Source organism: Panicum virgatum, chromosome 4K (genome assembly GCF_016808335.1).
Source record: "Panicum virgatum strain AP13 chromosome 4K, P.virgatum_v5, whole genome shotgun sequence".
Lineage (NCBI taxonomy): Eukaryota > Viridiplantae > Streptophyta > Magnoliopsida > Poales > Poaceae > Panicum > Panicum virgatum.
Genome location: NC_053139.1, coordinates 4627586 through 4648980, shown reverse-complemented (window position 1 = coordinate 4648980; position 21395 = coordinate 4627586). Strand labels below are relative to the sequence as shown.

The following is a 21395-nucleotide window of genomic DNA, read 5'->3' as shown; positions in this document are numbered from 1 at the left end:
ATTCTGACAGTTTAGAGGCCGACCGGTCTGACCGGTCAGACCAGTCTGTCTAGTTGTAATCTGAGTAGGCTTCGGTTTATTTTGGAAATTCTTGTATAAACCAACTTGGAGAGTGGTACGACTTCCTCGGCCTATAAATATAAAGGCTAAGACCGATTAAGTTATTCCCAATCGAATCAATTAAAATAGCGCATTACTTTTTATCTCTCAAACCTTAGTCTTTTCCAACCCTAGATTGCTTTCTTCTTTCGTCTCGACGACGTTTGAAGATGTTCTGAGTGGCCTGCCGACCTCAGACGGGGTCCCTCCCGAGCTCGTGTTTCTAGGTCTTCGCGGTTATCTGCTCTACACCAGTCAGACCGGTCTGTGGAACCGGTCAGACCGGTCCGCCAGGGCATCGCTGGTTCAGATCGTTTTGACGATCTCCTGCGTGTTCTAGCGCATTCGAGTGTGTTGGAGCGATTCTGTGTCAGAGTAGACGGAGACCTAGGAACATTCAAAACCAGGCAGAGTGCCGATCTAGTGCTGACCGTTCAACCCTGCGATCCTACTGGTCCAGACTGCGAATGGTGGTGGCAGAGAGAGAGGTCAACGGCGAAGGGTGGACGTCTGGACGAACACAAACTGGCATCGAATCTTCAAACCTGTTTCCGCGTATGGGACTGGGAGTAAAGAGCATGCGACAGTGACGCAAGTGTCGGAGCGTGTGCTTACGCCCGGGTGCTGACCGGAGAAGAGGCAGCCAGCCGCACAGGGAACAGTTCTTGTGTCACCTTACCAATCAGAAAATGTTCTTCTCATCTTCTGGTAGTGCCGAATACGATTCCTTCCCAGGAACTTTCTGCAGAAATTCAGAGTGGAGATGGATCGATCAGACGAACTTGTCTGGCACTCCTGCTCGCTGTGTCCAGAGGAGAATGCAATTTACGTTTTTTAGAAATCAAATAATTTCAAATTTGATCAGATTATACAAAATAATACTATTATTTTTATTATAAAATAAGTATCATTCTATTAGTTACTCTCCGTCCTGGAATGTAAAACATTCTAGAGTTTTTAGGACAGATTATGGTTGTGTGGAAAAAACTCTCCTACTCCAAATATTGGAAATGTGCTAATTAAACTTTAGCATGACTTTTTCCATACACCTCCCCCATATGTATTTCTCTCTATATGGTTGCATGCACATATTTTTATTGAAAAAGACCCGAAAACAATGCACAATTAAGATGGTTGGATCCACTCTAGAATGACTTATATTTAAGACAAATTTTGAATCTTAGAATAACTTATATTTAAGGACGGAGGAAGTATGTAATATATTTTCATACAGGAGATATAAATATTAGTAATTTTTTATACAAATTTGATCAAATTTGAAAATTTTTGACTTCTCAGGAAATAAGAATTGCATTCTTTTGTGAGCGGCGGCGGCAGAGGATGATTCACCTATAGTGGAACGATTCAATTATCGTGCGAGAGCAGGTAGGGATTCTACGAGGAACAATCCAAATTTTCTGTGGGAATAGGAATGTTTCGTGCCTTGCCGACACAGATCCTGAAGCGCTGACTGCCGACCTGGCAGGAGACAGAAACCGGTCGGCCGCACGAAACGGGGATACTTTTCCTACTCTGCAGAACGCTCGACGCTCAAACAATGTATGACGTCGCTTGCATAGATGCAGAATGACTGGAAGCACCCTGAACAAGTGGCGCCCAAACACCCTGATAGACGCTCAACAAATGTCCTCAACAACAAATGTATGACGTCGCTTGCATAGATGCAGAATGACTGGAAGCACCAAATCCAACACCCTCATTCATGGGAATAAGCACTTCCTCAAACATTTGCATCAAGCCATGCTTGAAATTGAGAGAACAGTAGCTTGGTCGAACTGCAGCAGCGAGACGAGTACCAGCGGACTACTGAAAGTACCACGAAGATGTGAGATTTCTGCATTTCTTTTACGGATAGTTCAGTAGCCGATAACAAACACAAAAAACGCAACAGCTTGTGTCAAAAATAGTTCACGTACATCTCTGCACTAGTTACCACAAAACTACAACTATCCAACTGTATGCTCCATCGTCTAGGAGGCAACAAGAATTGTGCACCTCTGATCCGACACCGCATCTGCATTTCTTTCTTTAGTCGAAAAACCCTGGTACTTCCCCTGGCATAGGAGCAAGTTCGTTCCTCCCAAACCTTTCCTCGTCAAAGAAGGATGCCTGCACCACACGCCCGCCAAAGAATCGCCCTTGCAGATCAATCATCGCCTTTGTTGCTTCTTCTGCTCGCTCAAACTGTATGAATATCCTCACAGCCTCCTCAGCTGGGAAGCCTGTCTGTGTGATCTCAAATATCAGTACACGAGTTACTGTCCCATAATTGGCACACTCAGATGCCACCTCATCTTCCAACTCGTCGTCTACCTCACCAGGACCAACCTGCACATATTTCATCCTCATGCATAAGAATAGTTTACATTTTATTTAAGATACCGCAGGACAATTTCAGGCCCACTAAAATAAGTGGAAATGAATAATAATTCAGACTTTAAATGTGTCATCCCTCTACTGCAGGTTTAAAAAATGCTTCACACCGACTTTGAGAAGTGTCGTGATACAAGTACTGACACAGTTAAGACAGACATACAGTTCAACAAGATAACTTCACAAGTACTCACACAGTAAAACAGACATAGAGTTCAGACTTCTTTTAGGGCCACACCAAGATAGAATTCTACCAATCATGTACAATCATTTATTATCTGATTAATCAATTCATTTACCATGATCTTGAGTGAGCATGTGTGCTCGATAATGAAGTCATTCCAGAATTAGCCTCAATCATGTAAACCAGGTTTCATGACAACAGTCAAATCCAAACATCAGATGGTGTATTGCAGTGCTACAGTCAAAATCCTACATGGAATTCATTATGCACTAGACTTTCTTCCTGTGAGGATCTCAAATTACAAGCTTTGAAATAAAGTTGAATTAAAACCCCAATAATGTGTCTAAATAATCATTACTGTAAAGAAAAAAGTTTGGGAAACCATGCAGACAAAATCACATATAAGCCTGGTATCTTACATTGCTACTCTTGGCTGTGTTTATAAGCTAAAATGGACCAAGTAAATCACGTAATTCAAACTATTTTAATTATCGTTTTAAACAGAGTTCTCAACTACAAACTTACGATATCAACACATTCAATACTTGTTGAGGATAAGGAAAGGCCTAGTGGTATACAAGAGAAAAGTAAACTATGGCACTACAGGCAGATAGTTGTACAGGCGATATAATGGCTCCACAAGCTAATTCATTCTTAGAAGTGTGCATATTAATTCCAGGACCAGCACAAATCATCGAGTGATCCAAATCATAGGAAAGGATTACCTATGCACACATAGTTTACTAGTAAACCATACAGGCAGACAGTAAATGTGATATAATTGCTCAGCAATCTAATTCATTCTTGTAAGTGTGCATAACAATTCCCGGACCAGCACTCGTTCTGAAACTCATTGGCTGATCCAAATCCTTAGAAAGGAATACCATCACGCTAACTAAAAATTCATACAAAACAATGCACTAGCAAAATGTAGTCTATGGTGGAATTGATGTGGCACTCCTGAAAAAGGTATTTACCATGTTGCGGAGCAGCAAAACTCGTGTTGGCGGCCCATCAAAGTTGACCGATTTCGGCTTCTTTTCTGGTGGCTTTGAACTGCTCTCATCAACAATAACCCCTCCCCTCCTATCGGTCTTCTTGGCTACTAGAGGAGCAGTGATCCCCTGCTCTTGCTTGCCAAGCCCTTGACCTTCCTTCCACCCCATCTTGGCCATCATCCGCTGGGCAGCAGTCATCTGTCCGCCGGCGCCCAGGCCCAACCCAGCGGAAGATGAGCTCCCGATGGCAAACCCATCCCCGTGCGGCGGGGACGAGGGGGTCCTCTGTGCCGCAGCAGCTCCGGCGCCACCGCTCATCGCCGCCCTCCGCTTCCAGGCCTCCTCGCCGGATATGTTGAGGGAGGATGCCCTGGACTGGAAGTCCCTCTCCTCGCGCTCGCGGGCCTCCCTCTCCCGCTGCTCGCGCTCCCTCTCCCGCTCCTGCTCCTCGCGGCGGCGGCGCTCGAGCTCCTTGCTCAGCTCGGCCTCCTTGGCCCGCCGGAGCTTGTCCTTGCGGTAGTCCTCGTAGTCGTTGGGCCTGGCCGGGTCGTACTCCTCCAGCACGGTGGACTGGACGGCCACGAACGCCGGCTGGAAGGACGGCGCGGGGGCGGGCTCGGCGGCCACGACGGGGGGAGCCGTGGCGGGAGCCGCGGAGGCGGATGCGGAGGCGGATGCGGATGCGGCCTTGGGCGGGAGCAGGTGCTGGTTGCGGAGGAGCGAGGGGGGCGGGGCGAAGGTGGTTGACGGCTTGCGGAGGGTGGGCGGCGCCATCTTGGTGGCGCTGGACCAGACGGAGGCCGTGGAGGTCTTGTCGTCTTCGCCGGCCGACGACGGCGGCGGGAGGTCGCCGTACAGGCCGCCCAGCATCGCGCCCTACCTAGGTTGGGGGAGACGGGAGAGTCGGCGAGATGCGATTTGGGGAAGAAGACGAGGGGTCTCGATTTGATTAGGGGAAGGAGTTGGGGGGTTCCTTGCGATGGTTGATTCTTTCCGGGGGCCGTGCTGCAAAACTTGCGTATTCGCAGTCCCCTTGGATTTTTTTTTTTGAAAGAAATTCAGTCCCCTTGGATTTTGAGCCTACGGGCTACGGCTAGTGAAGGGGAGGACTCCGTGTCCGTGAAAAATCGTTTCTTCAGCAAATCAGCAGTTAAGAATCGTTTCTTCTCCACCTTGCCCCGACTAGGAAAAAAAACTGCTAGAAACTGATTCTGTGGACCATGGACCAAACGACGAGAGGTATGATCATCAACTAGGGTCATGGCACTAAAGATAACGGTGTTTGAAATCGGAAACAAGCACTATGCAAGCGAGTCTAATTCACAGTAAATTGTGTCAAAATGTAAAGCGATCGACGGTCAGGGAAGAATCAAAGTATAACTCTAAACATTCAACTGTACTCATTCCAAGCGTATGAAATGCATAGTCTTGTATGGTTTACATGTACACGCGAACACAACACATGGATGTTATTCCATACAACCAGAAATACGAATATACACTGCAAATTGGTGGACCACATGAAAGCCATCGATAGCCTAGCAATGTCGCCACCTTACTTCAAGCCCTTGTAGAGTGCATCAATCTCCTCCTGAAAAATGTTAAAACAAAAATAATTAGCGCCTAGCGGGTAGAGATTTGTCTTACTTGAACCAGAAGGTTAAAAATTAAGAAACAAGAAGATGAATCTAAGTTTGGGACGTGGAACAATTAGAGACGGCATCTAACCTGGTAGTACTTGAGCATCTGTGGCCGTTTCTTCTTGTATGTTGGGGTGATGAGGTTGCGCTCGATATCAAACGGTAACGGGTCGAGATGTATAGTTTTTATGAACTCAAAGCCTTTCAGCTGTCAAGGCAAAAATTACACGCCAATCATTTAAAATATTGTGTGCATATTAGAAATCTAGATGCATCAAACAATAGTACTAATCGTAATCAGGATAGTTTACCTTCTTTTCCTTTGCAATCTTTGTTAGTTCTGAGAGAATATGTTCTTTAGCTCTTGAATTTTTGCATAGTTCAGCAAAACTTCCAGTAATACCGTTTTGTTCAGCCCAATGCTCAAGAACTTGTTGGTTCGGATTGACCACGGCAACAAGATAAGATTCAAAACTATTCCCGTATACCCATATCTGAAATAGATTAATAGAATCATAAAAAGTGGGGCATATGGCAATGTGGATACAAGAGGTACTGAAGGATAAATTACTCCTTGGATGTCTATCAAATGGTTGGAGCAAAAGAACATGGGGGACAGGCACACAAGAGAATTAATTTCCCACTTCACAGCTTCAGAACAATATAACTCCACATTTGACTTGGATGGTCCAACAAAGGACTGTATTTCAGTATAATTTCATTTTAGATATCATTTTAGATAAACATTATGGAGCAATACCGGAATACCAAATATTTATAATAATTAAAAACTTATTCATAATCAGTGTGTGCATCAACAACTATTCACCTTATAATGAGCTTATTCCGACCAAACAACACCCTTTAGTAGTTTCCAGAAATTTTCAAATCAGATGAAATTAACAGTTTTCAGCAAATGACACAAAACATAGAAAGTAAATGAAGATGTAAATTTCATCATGTATAGGGTGGTGCCTTTTGGGGAGATTGAATATCTTATTTACCGAATCTATCTCTTGAAGAACACTATAAACATTCTCTAGATTTTCCACTGCAACATATTCTCCCTGAGAAAGCTTGAATATATTCTTCTTTCTATCAATGACTTTCAAGGACCCATCTGGTTGCCACTCACCAACATCTCCTGCATAACAAATGATGTTTCTTAGAAACATTATATAAAGAAAAGCTCATGATATCCAGCTGCGTAAGAATGTTAACTGACACATTATATTGAAGTTATGGAAATAACTAACCTGTGTGAAACCATCCGTCAATCATGACTTCCTGTGCAAGGTCATCTCTTTTGTAATATCCAGAAAATAGCACACTTCCCCTTATGCATATCTCTCCACGAGGAATGCTAGACAAAGCATCATAACCCATCTCCGGAACTGACTCGAGGCGTACATCTACATGTTGGACTGGTGGACCAACAGTCCCAACCATGGAGAATTCATTTGGTATTGAAACTATAGAGCCCGCACAAGTTTCCGTCAGTCCTAAACATCAAAACGTGAACATTATTATCTAAAAGCATCAATTTGTACCAACCAAACATTTATCACAGGTATTTAACTAAGTAAAGAAACTGAAAAAACTGAAACACGCATACCATAGCCCTGAACAACATAAGCACATGTCACAACCCTCAAAAATTCTTCCACAGGTACAGCTAGAGGGGCGCCACCAGACAAAATAACTCTTAATCTTCCACCAAGCCTTTCTTTCACCTTAAATATAAGAATTTAGTTAGAATATCAATGTACTGTCAAAGCTGCATCAACATTCTCAATGACATCTGATGAGTCACTAAAAGGTTGCTATCAAATTATCAACTTGTACCTTGTTGAAAACTAATTTATCAAAGAATGGAGCCGCTTTCTCATGTTTAACTCCTTTCCTCATGCTGTCCAGTTTCCTGATGATATACTAATTTCTAGTAACTCATAAATTGTATCATGCATGTAACAAAGTTTATTGAACGCACTCATGCAAAGGCATGAACACGGTTAAAATTAAAAAAATGTGAAAGAACATAAGAGGAACACTCTAAGATATTAAGTGGTCATCCAGCAAGCTTTGAGTGGTTCTCACAAAATAAATAGCACTGTCAGTACTCAGTACTGATTATATGCAAACTTACATCTTGTAAGCAATGTTGAATAAAGTTTTCTTCAGTATACCACCAGTGGAAATCTTGGCTGTAAGACCTATGTAAACATAATAAATGCATCGAACATTAGTTAATTCAATAGGATGGAGCAAGCACAAACATAAATTACTCGTGACCTTAGGACTTCAATAGTTGAATGATTAATGCTCATCAGTTTTAAAACTAGAAATATAATTCTGGCAGATATTCAAGTATGATATCCATAACAGCTGCAACTGTCTCTGCTACAAGTAAACTCATTATCAACCTAAAATGGTCTACTGCAGCCTATGTTGGAGTTTATGGCTATCATGAATCAACTGTAGCATGAATCTTATGAATGGCTTTGGACATTAGGAAATCATAAGAAAGGTGTAGTACAAATATGTTGACATCACATACTGTGAGACCCACAGATATCAGGGTATTGAATTGAATCAATTAAAGAGATATTTTATTCCTAGAAAAATATTATAATCCTCTTTATTTCACAGACAATATATGATCAACTAGAACCCATTCGTTGACAAAACAATTGAATAGCTAAACATACAGTGTTAACACTCGGCATCTGGAACTTACCTGAATATATCCTGTCAAGTACACGTGGAACAGCACAGAATACTGTTGGTTTTAGTGCTGCAATGTCATCAACCAATAGTTTGACATCCTACAGATGCATAACACTGATATCAATATGCATTTTTCCTAAAGGTTGACAAGGAGAACCCAGGAATCATACCCCACGCCAAAATCCAATTTTCGATCCATGGTAAATGAACACTTCCTCAAACATTCTATCGAAGACATGAGCTAGTGGAAGATATGACAAATAAACATCATCTTGATCAAACTGCAATAAGAGAGCGAGGGAAACCAACATGAATTCTATGCAAGAACACACCATGAATTCTTTCACAATGAAAGTTTGCAGTCATGTACTTACAACTTCACCAATATACTGAAGTACAGAATCAGGACCCACAACATTTACAAGAAGGCTTTCATTTGATAACATAACTCCTTTAGGGTCTCCTGTTGTGCCACTTGTGTACATTATGGTACAGATGTCAGATCTCTTCTTTTCAGGAAGATCAACTTGATGAGAGCCACCCTATAAGCATTCAAGGAGTCAAGATAAAATTTACCTTTACATTGTACAACATGATGGTAAATTATGGACGCTGCACAAAATTCTATAAATATTACACAATATGTAACACGAGTTGAATAAAATTAGTATGGGCCTTTGCAACAAGGATTAAGTAGCTAATAGGGAGCTCTTGGTAAAATTAAAGCACAAATGTTTATAAGCATTATGTGAAAGATATGATGTATCTACACAAATTTGAAAAAGCTTGCTACTATGATCACATGCTAGTCTTTGCTCTTGGCATGTAGTTTATTTTTTCGCTGATATGTTGAGTTTCCACTCACTATTCGGGATGTGGTTCTTCACACATCACTTGTTTGCACATACCTTTAGTAAATAGGAAGTTATTCATCCATGATGCAGGTACAAATAAGGCAAATAACTTTTTTTGACAGTTTGTTGAAACTAATATCATATATTCTTTAAACAGGAAAAAAATGTGCCCTGAGGCACTTATTAAGTGATTCTTTGGAAGAAGAGATTATAGATCAGATTAAATAAAATGTGTTTTCCTTGGTTCTAGGAAAATTGGTTCTGATTTGTTAGTTAGTTAGGATCCTGCTTAATGGGTACCTTGTTTGGCAGAGGGTGGGTTCTACATTTCCATCACCTAATTTTACATAAAACAACTAGGAACCGTTTTTAACTATCTTTTTTTTAGTCTTGGAAAAACAGGAATCCTTATCCTGGCTTTATACTCACGTAAACAAAGTTTCTGACAGCTAGTGAAAATGGAGATCTAATGCAAACCGATTTTTATGAAATATCCAAACAAACCATAAGGCTCTACTGGGACACCTCAGTAATCTACAACATAGGCTAAAGAAGCCTGATGCTTACCGTGATCAGGAATTCCTCCCAAGAGAAAATGGACAGGCCATGGTTTTTAGCTTCCTCTTTATGGTCATTAGTGACTCCTCCAAAGCTTATGATTGCTGAAAAATAAAGTAAAAGAAAAATCATGAGGCCCACATTGATTAACTATCTAACCAATAACATTATGCTAGTTATAAAAAAGAATCAACATCATGTTATGGGGGAACTTACTTTTCAGATACTTTGAAGTGGCATGGCAAGTTTTCAGGAGCTACAACCATTACAAGAATTAACAAAGAACTGTCAAATACTTATAATGCAACTACAGAGCTAGACAGCTAGTCCAGAAAATAATAGTACTACACTGCAACAATCACTATACTACAGGCAGGCAGTCAGGCACATTTCGTCGAAACAAATTTCGCGAATCCATGCTTCGATCTGTAGGGTGGGCTATTCAGCTATCGGAGTACGAACAGGGCAAAACCAACACCTGCAGATCCGATTTCACCCCGACGCTTCAGTTCATCGACCCGGAGGATTAGCCGTCGCGGAGAGCCGGAGACCGCTGGTAGGCAGAGCTGGCCGTCCTCACCTTCCTCGCAGGACAGAGCAGACTCCTGCGGCACCATCGCGGCGGCTGGGAGCCGATGCGAAGGGCGCACGGCAACCGGCAAACCGCCGGAAGAAGCAAATGGTGGCGGGCTGGCTGCGGGTCGAGCTCACGGTCACGGCGGCGCCGCCCGGTAATCACGTCCTGATCGGCGGCATAAGATTAAAGCTTTTGTTGGGCCATCTAATTTCGGCCCGACCGGCCGAGGCATATAGCCTGGATTGTTTTCGTTGGGCCCCTTTTGGGCTGCTCCGAACAAGAGTTTGTCCCACATCATTCATTTACTCAGCTATAAATGATTTCTCAAAAGGTTCAAAAAAATAAATGATTTCTCAAAAAAAACTCAGCTATAAATGATACTCGGCTAAACACATTTTTTCTTAAAAAAATGCTAACATTGTTTCACTCTCGAAGCATGAAAATAAAAATATAAATATAAAAAATAGTCAAAGATGTAAAATAGAATAAAATTTTGAAGTAAAAGTGAAAGGTAATATTGTCCTCTCCAAACTGGCAAAATGGCAAAGCTTGGTTTGAGCTGGACAAAATGGCATATAATAGTTCTATGTAGTACTATCAACTTTGTGTTCATTCACTTCATGTACAGATCGTGCTATAATTGTACGATACATTGATTGTCCGTGTTCTGATTAAGATTTCGATTGATTTGTCTGTATTCCTATTAGGATTCCATTTGATTTGTCCGAACTCCTATTAAGATTCCGATTGACGGACCGAAGAAACATTGTTTGCTTTAGAAATAATAAAGTAGAGATAGGTGACAAGTGATGTATATGATGATATAAACTGCCCCTACCTCTGCGATCTTCTTCTCCTCCACAAATACGACCTGGATTTCGGCATGGCATATGATAAACTCTACTGCCCCAGCACCTGCACACATAGGGTCGCATCGGAGCAGATGATTAGTATTTGCAACTGACAATTAATAAGTCGCAGGCTCATCTCAATTTGCTAATGATTTTGTCGTCCCGTTAATAATCTGCCAGTGAGCATTTTTACCGAGGGAATCGTAGAGCGGCACGCAGCAAACCCCAAGCGCATTGCAAGCCTTCATCAGAACAAGATTGAACATGTAAAGTCAGAAACCAGCTAGGTTTTATTATAAAAAAAACTTTTTTCGGTCGCTGCAGGAAAAAAAGAAAAGGTAAAAAAATGCACGTGTTTTTTTTGAAGCAAAATGCATGTGGTTATTAATCACCTCCATGCTGATGATCCATTCCGGGCAGTTGGCGCCGTATATGCCGCAGCATTCACCCTGAACAAATTGGTAAATTAAACAAACCACTTCAGATACAGTATAAAATTACATTTGACGTGATCAAATTTTGGATTCCAGTGTGGTTTGAAAGGATCATGGAGCGACTAGTACAATCCGATTTGCCATTTGCAATATGATAATGATACCTCCGGCCGAACAGATTAAGGGATGAGAGCGATATGCCAGCCTGCTCAAAACGATCCTAAGAGTGGACTTTTTTCTCAGCTACGGAACATGCGCACAAGTCAGCTTGCTCACGCATGTGCCCCTGTACGTCAACCTGATGGAGATATTAAACAGTAACTCTGTACGAAAGAGCGTCGGAATTTGCTAATAGCTGGTGCGATCCACGTTCAGTTCGTCGTGATCTCAGTGATAAGGTAGAAGTGACTTTATGAGCTCTGACATCTCTGATGAACTCGTCACAGTCACCTAGAGCAGGTCTAATGACCACGCCTGCCTGCGGGCGTCTGGCGTGGTGATCGAGCGCATGAGGATGGTGGAACCCGCTGGCATTTAATTGATGGTAACATATCTATTGTAAACTACAATTTTTGTGAAAATCCGTGCAAATCACGACAAAAAAGTCATCTAAATTCACAAAAAAAATCACATATGAAGATGATATGATGATATACAACTTTGTAGAAGAACTTGTCCAAACTTTACATCTTTTGTGAGATATAAAAATAACAAACTTCAAGCCAGAAAGCTGTCAAGATGATTTGTTAGAAATTTGTTATTTTTATATCTCACAAATGAAATTGAGTTTCGACAAGATATTTTACAAGGTTGTGTATCATCATATCATCTACATGTATGATTTTTTGGTGAATTTAGATGACTTTCTTATCATGGTTTGCACGGGTTTTCACGAAGATTGTGGTTTCCACCAGATATGTTCCCTTAATTAATAGAAGAGAGATCATCCAATCGCAACATTCTATTCCGTTTTCGCCGGCTGAGTACGAGCGCGTCGTGAGCAGGGTTCACCTTACCGGTGGGAACCGGTCCAGTTTGACCGGTTACCGGTCAAACCGGTCCGGTCCGGTTCCGGTTTGGGCCGGTACCAAACCGGCCCAAATTCAAAATTTAAATTTGAATTCAAAAAAATAAAAAATTCCTAAAAATACTTCAAGGTGCGATGAATCTAATGGTGTCAAATTTTCTCAAAAATTCGTTCGTTTAACATACTTTTCGGGCATTTAAAGTTAAAACAAAAAAGAAAAAGAAAAAATGAGACGGCCCATTAAGGCCCACTTGGTAAACCGGTCAAACCGGCCGGTATACCGGTCCAAACCGGTTACACATGTGATTTTAAATTTGGATTTGAATTCAAACCGGTCAAACCGGCCGGTAAACCGGTCGGTATACCAGTACGAACCGGTTGAACTGAATTTTTTGAATTCAAATTTGAATTTGACCGGTTTCTACCAGTAACCGATCAAACCGGTCCGGTAAACCGGAACCGGTGGCCGGCGGTTTGGGTCAAACCAGTCGGGAAAAAAAACCTTGGTCGTGAGACGCCCGTCCCGCTTCCTCTCTCTATTTCTCTCTCTTCTGGATTGGCTTTCGCTGGCTACTCGCCGATTATTAGAATTGCTCTAACTTGATCTCTGAACCCGTCCATCGCCTGTAAACAATTCCATGTCCTGCCTGCAGAATTGATGGTGACGAGCCACCACTACTGCAACGCCCAACGGCATCGAACCGCTTGGACTTGGGCTGGCACTCGGCAATCTCATCACACAGCAGTCATGCATCCAACAAGCTAATAACCAGATGCGGGCGCCGCTGCTGTATGTGCGCAAGTGGCGCATCGCTGTGCAGAGATAATGGATGAGAACATGCAGTAGTGTGTTAATTACCTGATTGATTCCTGACTTGCTGATGGAGGCTGCAAGCTTCATCACGACATCGTAGACTTCCTTGTAAGTCACCCAGGTGTACTCACCTGCCTGCAGTCATTAGTTTCAGAAACCACTGCATCAGTTTTAAGCCACTTTTCCAGTGAACTAATCATACTATATTTGTTTACTTTCTTGGTTTTGACATCAGATGTTCAGATATGAGCATATATATACGAGCGAATTTAAATTAAACACAGCTCTTGACTTGTTCTATTCCATGGCATGTACGAAACTACCACCGTCATATCGACCGATCCGTCTTCGTAGACGACTGTCCATTTTCCCCGTGTTTGGCTAGTGTAAATGGAGGATGTCACTTTCGATGTCAAGTTTCTTTCAATCTCCCAACCGAATAATACTGGTGGTACTTGCTAGATAGCTACTCCATCCCATCCGTTTGAAATTATAGGTCATTTGACTTTTTTGATCTCCAAATCTGACTACTCATCTTATTCAAAAATTTATGTAAAATATCACTTCTTTTGTTGTGAGTTGTTTTATCAATACAATATCTTCAAGAATGACTAAAATTTGACAATATTTGCGTAAATTTTTTGAAGAAGACGAGTGGTCAAATTTAAAATTAAAAAAGTCAAACGAACTACAATTTAGAACAGAGGTAGTACAAGCTTATCAAGTCTAAAATAGCTACAGCTTATCCTTCTAACCACTGTGCGAAGCAAACGGTCAAAGAAAGAAATAAAGAAAGAAATGTGAAACGGGAATCTGCTCACAGTACTTCGTCCTTACCTTGCCGTCGACGACGCTCCGGCGACCGAGCATCGGGTTGTTGGGGTACTTCTCCACGGCCGTCCTGCAGGCCGAGTCAGAACTGGTCAGAACCCGATCAACAAGCAAGACCAGCCATGGCCGTACGGAGCAGACTCGTATGGTATGAGTATGGCCAGCGCAAACAAGATGATCGATCCGCATCCGCATGGAGATTGATCAACCAAAGCAGGACTCCCTCACACACGCGCGGCCCGCCGGAGTGGATTCCGGCGTAAAATTGGTTAGCCGGCCGGCGAGCTGAGACCTGAGGAAGATCGATCGATTGGCAACTAACGCCGAGAGAGCGGCGAAGAGATTGCTGGATGCCGATCGATCGGCGATCCATCATCACTCACTCACCGGAAGATGTCCCAGCAGCTGTGGAGCCCCGGCGGGGGCTGCAGGAGGCCGTCCTTGGCCCGCGCGTTCCGGTACGCCGGCCCGGCGGTCTCCGTCGCCGGCTCCACCTCCACCAGGTGCTTCATCTTCTCCGATCCGACGAGAGATCGAGAGGAGGAGCCGGAGGAGGGATGGGTCGTGGAGGCTGCCGTGTTACCTTGCTCGCTAGCCAGCTACCCAATGCGAGAGACCTGACTAGGGAGAGAGAGATATAGCGAGCCAGCCAGCCAGGCGACGGCGATGTCCCCTACGCTGACCGTTGACCTTCCCCTCCCTATCCGTCACGGCTCAAAGTCACATGGGCTTGCCGGCTTGGGGAGAAAGAAATAGAAACTGCTCAGGGCGGTAACAGGACCACCCACAAGTCCACAACGTACACGCAGTCGTACATGAACGAGTTATCCTGTAACTGAAGCAAACGGCCTTTTTGACTTGGGCATCGTCGACTTGTCATGCGGAAGCGGAACAGAGCTGAGGTCGCATTAGATTTTTTTTTTCTCGAACACGCACGATAAGGCGAGAAGCCATCTTCGTATGGATGAACTTAATGCGACTTTCGCTTTATCTTCACTGCATCCAGCCAACAGTATTTCTCTCTCACACAAAACCGGCCAGCACCAGCCAAACAGCAGTACTTTTCTCTCACAAAAAATCAACACCAACCATCAGCACTAGCCAGCCGAACACAGTCTATGACGCCGAGACGCGTGGAGGGAGAGGCTGATGATTCGATATGTACCGTAACACGTAACATGATGGATGCTGGATGAAGGGAACAACAAACTGCAAAGACCTGCGCGCGAGTACACAACGTACCACTGTCTGGGAAGAAGATTCGTGCGCGCACGGATCACACGACAGGTAAACTCGCAAAAGGAGCTTGCAATTCGTGTCGTACGAGTTGATTTACTGTGTGAAGACTGTTTATTATTTTTGCGTATAGGGCTTTTTTTTTGTATTTCGTATAGGGCTTGTTTTCTTTTTTGGTACACTTGGTATAGGGCTTGTTTGGATAAGTCGTCCTAGGAAAGCTGCCCGTGCCAGCACGCACCGCATCCGGGAGCTTGATTTCGTCGGCCTGGAGCCACGATCGCTGCCTGGCTCAGGACTGCAACAGAACAAGCACACAACCTTCGTGATTTCCTATATGAAATTGCTGAACAGTAGCCTTTTCTTTTCTTCTACCCAAGAAATTGGCAACTAGTAGCGTCCAAAAATAAAATTGATAAATAAAAGCACATGGTCAGGTGTAGTTAACATTTGCTGGAAAGAAAAAGGCAGGGCACGTTGGAGCTCGAAAGCACGTTTCACATGAAGCAACATTGAAATGACGTGGCAAAACACAAAATGAACTTCATTCTAAAGCAAACAGATCGACACAGCATTGAAATGTCCTCTGTTATTCTTCGTTGAACCGTACACTAACCTTCCTCGATCTCCTCACTGAACCCTGCATCAAATAGAGAAGAGAATAACAGACGCTGATCGTTTGCGTCCAAACACAACGGGAGATCACAGCGAGCACACCGCGACGCGCCCTTACGCTGAGCAGTCGAAGCCGGGTTTGGTCGGGATGAAGCCGACGGGGACCTTGCACGCGGCGGCGAGCCCGGCGGCGCGGCGGGGGTCCATCGCGCCGGCGGCCTTCACCTCCGACAGGACGCAGGCGCAGAGCGCGCGACGCTGCGCCGCCGCCGCCGCCGCGCCGCTGCCGCCCATGTCCCTGAGGTCGCCGAGGCCCGTGCAGCAGTTGGGCGACGCCGCGGGCGCCTGCCCGACCACGTACGGCACGCCCTCGCTGAAGGCCTGCTGCGCCGTCTCGCAGGCGTCGTGGTCCCGCGCCGCGGCGAGGACGGCGAGGAGCAGGGTGGCGGCGGACATGATCGCCGACGACGCGTACAGGGGTGGCGCCATTGGACTTGAGATGCTACGCGGTCGCCGACGAGGATGATGCGACGGGCACAGAGCTTTGGAGATTCTGTTTATAGTGACTAGTGAGATGGCCGGCAGGGCTGCAAAAGGAATGTATACTCCTTCGGACTAGCCAGTTGTAGTTTTTGCCGGCTTTGAATTCTTTCCTGTAGTTCGAACGGAAATCATTTGTTTCCCAAGGCAATAATACTATGGGATGGCAGGACGCAATGTCGAGTACTACGTCTATTGGGAGTATCAGTGAGGAACTTGGCCACCCAGGTTAGAGTCTCCGATTCAGCACTTTGTATTTCAGCGAATTTTGAGTGCAAATGCTCGGTTTGTGCCATGGACAAAGTCACAAAGGTGCAAACATCAAAATTGTCCTTACCAAGACACATCAGATCCCCACATTAACTCTTTGCACAAAACCAGTTGAAACCTGTTTTCATTAGAAATGCCTCCTATGGTTTGATGTTTGCACCTTTGCACCACATAAATCATTTGCACTCAAAACTTCCCCAAAACCCGCATACAACATTTCCAAGTTTCAAGAGAGAAACAAGATTCGATTTTATCGGATCTGCTGCTTGAGACACGATCTCGGCATGGGGCGGAGCCAAACTCGCCCAACCTGCTCAAGCCACGCGCCCACGTCACGCCGCGTGAAGGGCCATGTGAACTATAGGTAGATAATTGATGGCACATATCACCAGCATACTGATTGAGATAATGAACTAGACATACACACCAGCAATAATCAAGTTGGTACTTGGTATAATAAGCAATGACTAACATGGCTACGTCTGTTCTAATGAAAATGACCAAGCTGTTTAGTATTACAGCACGAGGCTATGATGAGCTACTGAGCTAGTTAGCAGCAGTCTTTGAACTCTAATAACTATCTATTGATCTACCTGAATCACTTGTTGGCTGCAGTCCGGGGTGCGAGCAAGGAGCCAAGGACTCTCATGGACTCATGGTTCAGGCTACAGACCATACGGGCATAAAAAATTTCAAAATACGACTATACGAATGAGGAAACTCTGAAATTTGAGACTTCATGTCATGGCTGACCCTTTGACCAGGATTTGCAATTGCAGAGAGCACACAGCACAGCACGATACCCAACCGACTAACACAAAACATCAGTGCATATTACCACTACATTCTCAACTCTCAATTATCAACAGCCTTCAGTCCCGCCAATCTGAAAGACACTACAAGGAGCAACCCCAATTCGCTCCAAAGGCAAACAAACAATAACCCTCAGTTTTTTTTTGAATACGAGAGCTCTATGCAAAATCAGTAGAGAAGAGGACGACTAGAAATACAATTTAACGAGGCGAAAGCCGAAGGAAGCAATTCTGTTATGCCTCCCTCATTTGAGATTCAATAAGTCACTGTCACCTGCCCTGCAGTATACTCAATTGTTCTATTTTTATGATAATCAAAAAAATAACCGCATGTGTTCCCTCTAGCAGCATGAAATTGGAGAATCTAGGCACCAACGCAAGTAAAGATCGTCGAGAAGATGCTACGAAGTCTGAACATTCTGAATCGAGTGGTTTCAACTCAATTTTATTCCCAAGAGAACAAAGCAAAACGCATTTTTAACGGTACATGTCACACCGCCCTCGCACAGATTGCGAACACGGATGGCATCACGGAACGGATTCAGCAGCATAATATACACGCGGTTCCCGTCGCCGTCCTCACCTCGCGGTCAGCGGCGGAGCAGGAGCAGTTCAGAAATCGGAGCAGCGGCCGCCGCGCTCCCAGTCGCCGTACCGCGTGGGCTCGGGCCCGCGCGGGCCGCCGATCTCGCCGGTGGCCTTGTTCACGTGCGCGCCGCCGCCGTCCTCCTCCTCCTCCTTGCCCTTCCCTTGGCCGGCGTCGGCAGCGCCCTTCTCTCCCGCCGCTTCCTCGCCCCCCGCCTTCCCGGCGGCCTGCGGCGGCGGATCCGGCGCGGAGCTGGAGAGCGCGAGGCGGAGGAGGAGGGCTGGCGCGGAACAAGGAGGCTGGGACCGGAGGGAGAGCGCGGAGGCGAGGCGGCGGAAGCCGTGGCTGGCCGCCATGACTCCGGCTTGGTCTCGCTGCCGTGCGGTTGCGAGTTGCGACGCGGCGCCGCCTTCTCCGTCCAGACCAGCAGCCCTCGCGTGGCCTCGCGTGCGCGATCGAAAAAGAAGAAAGGGGTGGGCGGCGCCGCGTGCGCGGTACGTGAAATGTGGCCCGCCCTCTCTCAGGCCCAGCCCATGCGATGGGCTCAGTTCGAAACGACCCATTAGAGAACGGGCCCTGCGCGAAGTAGTTGTAGAGCCCTGCCCAAAAAGCCTTAATAGATGAAACGGGCCATTTGTGCCATTGTGGACCGAAATAGAGGGCATTGTTTTCGAATTTCAAATCCAAACAATGGTCATTTTCATAAGAATCGTCCGTTCGGTCTCACTTCTGGTCCCACACCTTTGACCGCGAGAAAAAAAAACACCTTTGAAATGTCACCGGCTGCAACCCACAGAGAGACACCGATGTGCTATAGCTTTTTTTTTTTTTCTGCAGTGAGGTGGATCTCTGACGACCAAATTAATTTGGAGATGGGACGCAATAAAGCCACAGATTTTCTCGTCGTCACCATCGAGCAGGCGTTCTCGCGAGCTTTGCTTGCTTGGAGCCTAGTGGCCTAAGCCGTGTTTAGATGTTTTATAAAAAAATTTTGCGATGAAATTTGTTAATTTAAAATACTAAATAAAATATATTTATAAAAAAAATTCCCGCGCTGCAATTGGGGTACCGCTAGAAGAATCGATCCCGCGCTGCAATTCGGCTACGAGCCTACGACACACCGATCGATGCGGCGTTATCCGACTGAGCTCGGGATCGACGTTCATAAATGTGGCGTGTGGCCGACGTACGGGCCGCGATGAGAACCGCGCGCGGTGTGGCTGCCGGCCGGCAAGACCGAGCTCTCACCGCCGCCGCCTGTAGTTTGCCCCTGATGAAGCTGCTGCTGCGTGCCGGGCCATGCCGGCCGAGCTGAGGTTGGTGATGGGAATAGTACATCGTTGAGCTCGCCGGCGAACGGCAATCCGGTTTGGAAGTTCCGCAGCGCCACGGCCACCGTCATCATCAATTCATCATGTGTCCGTTTCCATAAAAGATAAAGGTAACGTCCATACATGTACATAGGCATGCAGATGCAACCTGAAAATTAGAAGATTTGTCCACCTTATTCTCCCTCGTTTTTCTTCTCTCTTCTTTTCTTCTTCCTCTTCTTCATTTCACGCCAAGTTTTGAGAGGGGGTGTTGCTGAGCCCCGACCACCTTAGATCCGCCCCTGCCTTAATTAGGCCCTTTATTGGAACTTTTTTTTGTTAGGATTCCATCCTAGCCCCTATGGTCGGCCCTCATCCCCTCCCTCACCTGGCGATTTGCATGCATGCATGGAGATGGTGCCCCTGCGGTCCCCCCTCACCCTCATTTACTGCAGATTAGGGGTACTTTTGTACTTTGTGAGCTTTATTTAACGATCTTTAGTCTCTCAAATCAAACAGGATGAGACTTGTAATTTTAGCCAAGGACTAAAATAAGTCCAGAGACTTATAGTAACCAAACAGGATCTTATGAACGTGGTGTGTGCTTTCAACTTCCGTTTGCTTTCGCCCATACTACTATTCTAGGAGGTTAAGGGTTTGACTAGGTGCAGTTGGCTATAGTGCATCCTTAATTGACATAATAGTGCCTCACGGAGAAAACATCAACTGGTACTCGAGTCAACTTCAATGAGTTTTATCCTTGTTAGGATTTTAATTTCTAAGGCGTCAGTTCTTTTGACTAAAGAGTGCGATATGAGGGCCTACCTTGACCATTATCGTTATGATGCAAATTTTATTAGAATTTTAATCTCGTCAAAAGATATGTCATATGGCCAGCCTAGTGATTACAAAAGCCTCAGTAGCATCTTAAGTTCTGAGTTCGACTTCCCGTGAGAGAGCATATTTTAAGATTTAACAGCATTGTGTATTCAGTGGTAGACGATGTTCCCGTCGATAGCGAGACGCCTCTGGTGACTTTGTCAATCTCCAGAATTTGCCGGCGCAGTCTTCGAAGATGCTCGTACGGAAGGATACGTATATCTATATTCATAGGAGTGTGAATGTGCGCGCATTGCGAATGTCTGAATTTTACGGTGTAATCTTAAAAAAAATAGTGATACTGTCATGTATCTAAAACCTTACCGACTGCAGCACGAACCATTTCCGTGTCTTGTTCTCGTTGCGTCACGCATTTCACCTTGCAAGCGGTGAAATGATGAACCAGGCTGCGGCCAACGTCGGCCGCGCTGCTTGTGATGATGGTCTGGGTTTGTGCTAGAGGAACAAATTAAACTACAATTGGGGCCCGTCAGCTCGGGCCCTACCGGCCGAACGCATCCGCGGGCCGTTACTAAAGCCGGCGGCCGGCGGCCTGCTACTCAGAGCTCCTTTCCTTTCCTCATCGGCGGCGCCAGGAAGGCCGCCGCCCTGGGAGAGAGAACGAAACGTTAAGGGCACACGCACCGACGACACCGTCGGCGGCGGCGAATCTGCTCGTGCTACCGGCCGCGGGCAGGGGCCGGCGAGATCGAGATCGACGTTCTTGCAATGGCATCCGGGGGGGAAGAGTGAATCTTGGATCTTTGAAGGCAAAAGGCCGCTTATTGGTGCGCGCCCACCACAGCCTCACGTGACGGTACGGTGTGCTTTTTTTTTTTTTTGAAAAGATACGTGACGGTGTGCTCACTTTGCAAACTTTTCCGCCCACTCCCTTCCTCGCATCAAAAAAAAAAATTCCCTTCCTCGCATCGTCGACGACGATGGCCTCCAACTTTCCGGGCGGCCACCAGTCATGTAATAATTTGGCCCCCACGTGAACGAAGAAGCCTGTGGTGTTAGTTGTCTGATGTGGATTGCTGAATGTTCAGGGAGTGCTAGCTAGAAAGCCATAGCTCCACACAAGAAGCCAAGAAGTGCCGATCGATGATGTCAGCGTGTGTCGGCTGCAGATGTTTTTCAGACTGATGAGGTTACGTCG

General features: G+C 45.3%; 4 protein-coding genes across 4 annotated transcripts; all 4 read right to left on the bottom strand.

Annotated features, from left to right (window-relative positions):
* Window positions 1–1927: 1927 nt before the first annotated feature.
* LOC120702678 (DNA-damage-repair/toleration protein DRT111, chloroplastic-like) lies at window positions 1928–4634 on the bottom strand. The gene is made up of 2 exons (XM_039986569.1): window positions 3655–4634; window positions 1928–2448 (listed from the first exon to the last, which is right to left on the bottom strand). The coding sequence occupies exons 1-2, from the start codon at window positions 4543–4545 to the stop codon at window positions 2149–2151; spliced, it is 1191 nt and encodes a 396-aa protein (XP_039842503.1). The 5' UTR covers window positions 4546–4634; the 3' UTR covers window positions 1928–2148.
* Window positions 4635–5050: 416 nt separating this feature from the next.
* Window positions 5051–14601, bottom strand: LOC120702677 (long chain acyl-CoA synthetase 4-like). Its single transcript, XM_039986568.1, has 19 exons — window positions 14376–14601; window positions 13995–14058; window positions 13203–13292; window positions 11275–11331; window positions 11076–11124; window positions 10870–10946; window positions 9671–9710; window positions 9464–9558; window positions 8417–8584; window positions 8213–8323; window positions 8053–8140; window positions 7462–7528; window positions 7161–7236; window positions 6931–7048; window positions 6572–6817; window positions 6320–6459; window positions 5627–5809; window positions 5404–5523; window positions 5051–5266 (listed from the first exon to the last, which is right to left on the bottom strand). The coding sequence occupies exons 1-19, from the start codon at window positions 14498–14500 to the stop codon at window positions 5231–5233; spliced, it is 1950 nt and encodes a 649-aa protein (XP_039842502.1). The 5' UTR covers window positions 14501–14601; the 3' UTR covers window positions 5051–5230.
* Window positions 14602–15942: 1341 nt separating this feature from the next.
* Window positions 15943–17584, bottom strand: LOC120702675 (non-specific lipid-transfer protein 2-like). Its single transcript, XM_039986566.1, has one exon. It carries the CDS (start codon window positions 16326–16328, stop codon window positions 15954–15956), a length of 375 nt encoding a protein of 124 aa, XP_039842500.1. The 5' UTR covers window positions 16329–17584; the 3' UTR covers window positions 15943–15953.
* Window positions 17585–17807: 223 nt separating this feature from the next.
* Window positions 17808–18512, bottom strand: LOC120702676. Its single transcript, XM_039986567.1, has one exon. It carries the CDS (start codon window positions 18401–18403, stop codon window positions 18074–18076), a length of 330 nt encoding a protein of 109 aa, XP_039842501.1. The 5' UTR covers window positions 18404–18512; the 3' UTR covers window positions 17808–18073.
* Window positions 18513–21395: the final 2883 nt, after the last annotated feature.

Bases quoted from the DNA above. Each gene is read 5' to 3' on its own strand.
- LOC120702678 (XM_039986569.1), bottom strand. From the start codon at position 4,545: ATGCTGGGCGGCCTGTACGGCGACCTCCCGCCGCCGTCGTCGGCCGGC. The intron at 2,449-3,654 runs GTAAATACCTTT...AAATATGTGCAG, and splicing joins TTTTGCTGCTCCGCAACATG to GTTGGTCCTGGTGAGGTAGA.
- LOC120702677 (XM_039986568.1), bottom strand. From the start codon at position 14,500: ATGAAGCACCTGGTGGAGGTGGAGCCGGCGACGGAGACCGCCGGGCCG. The intron at 13,293-13,994 runs GTAAGGACGAAG...TAATGACTGCAG, and splicing joins GGAGCGTCGTCGACGGCAAG to GCAGGTGAGTACACCTGGGT. The intron at 8,141-8,212 runs GTATGATTCCTG...ATGCATCTGTAG, and splicing joins AAATTGGATTTTGGCGTGGG to GATGTCAAACTATTGGTTGA.
- LOC120702675 (XM_039986566.1), bottom strand. From the start codon at position 16,328: ATGGCGCCACCCCTGTACGCGTCGTCGGCGATCATGTCCGCCGCCACC.
- LOC120702676 (XM_039986567.1), bottom strand. From the start codon at position 18,403: ATGGCGGCCAGCCACGGCTTCCGCCGCCTCGCCTCCGCGCTCTCCCTC.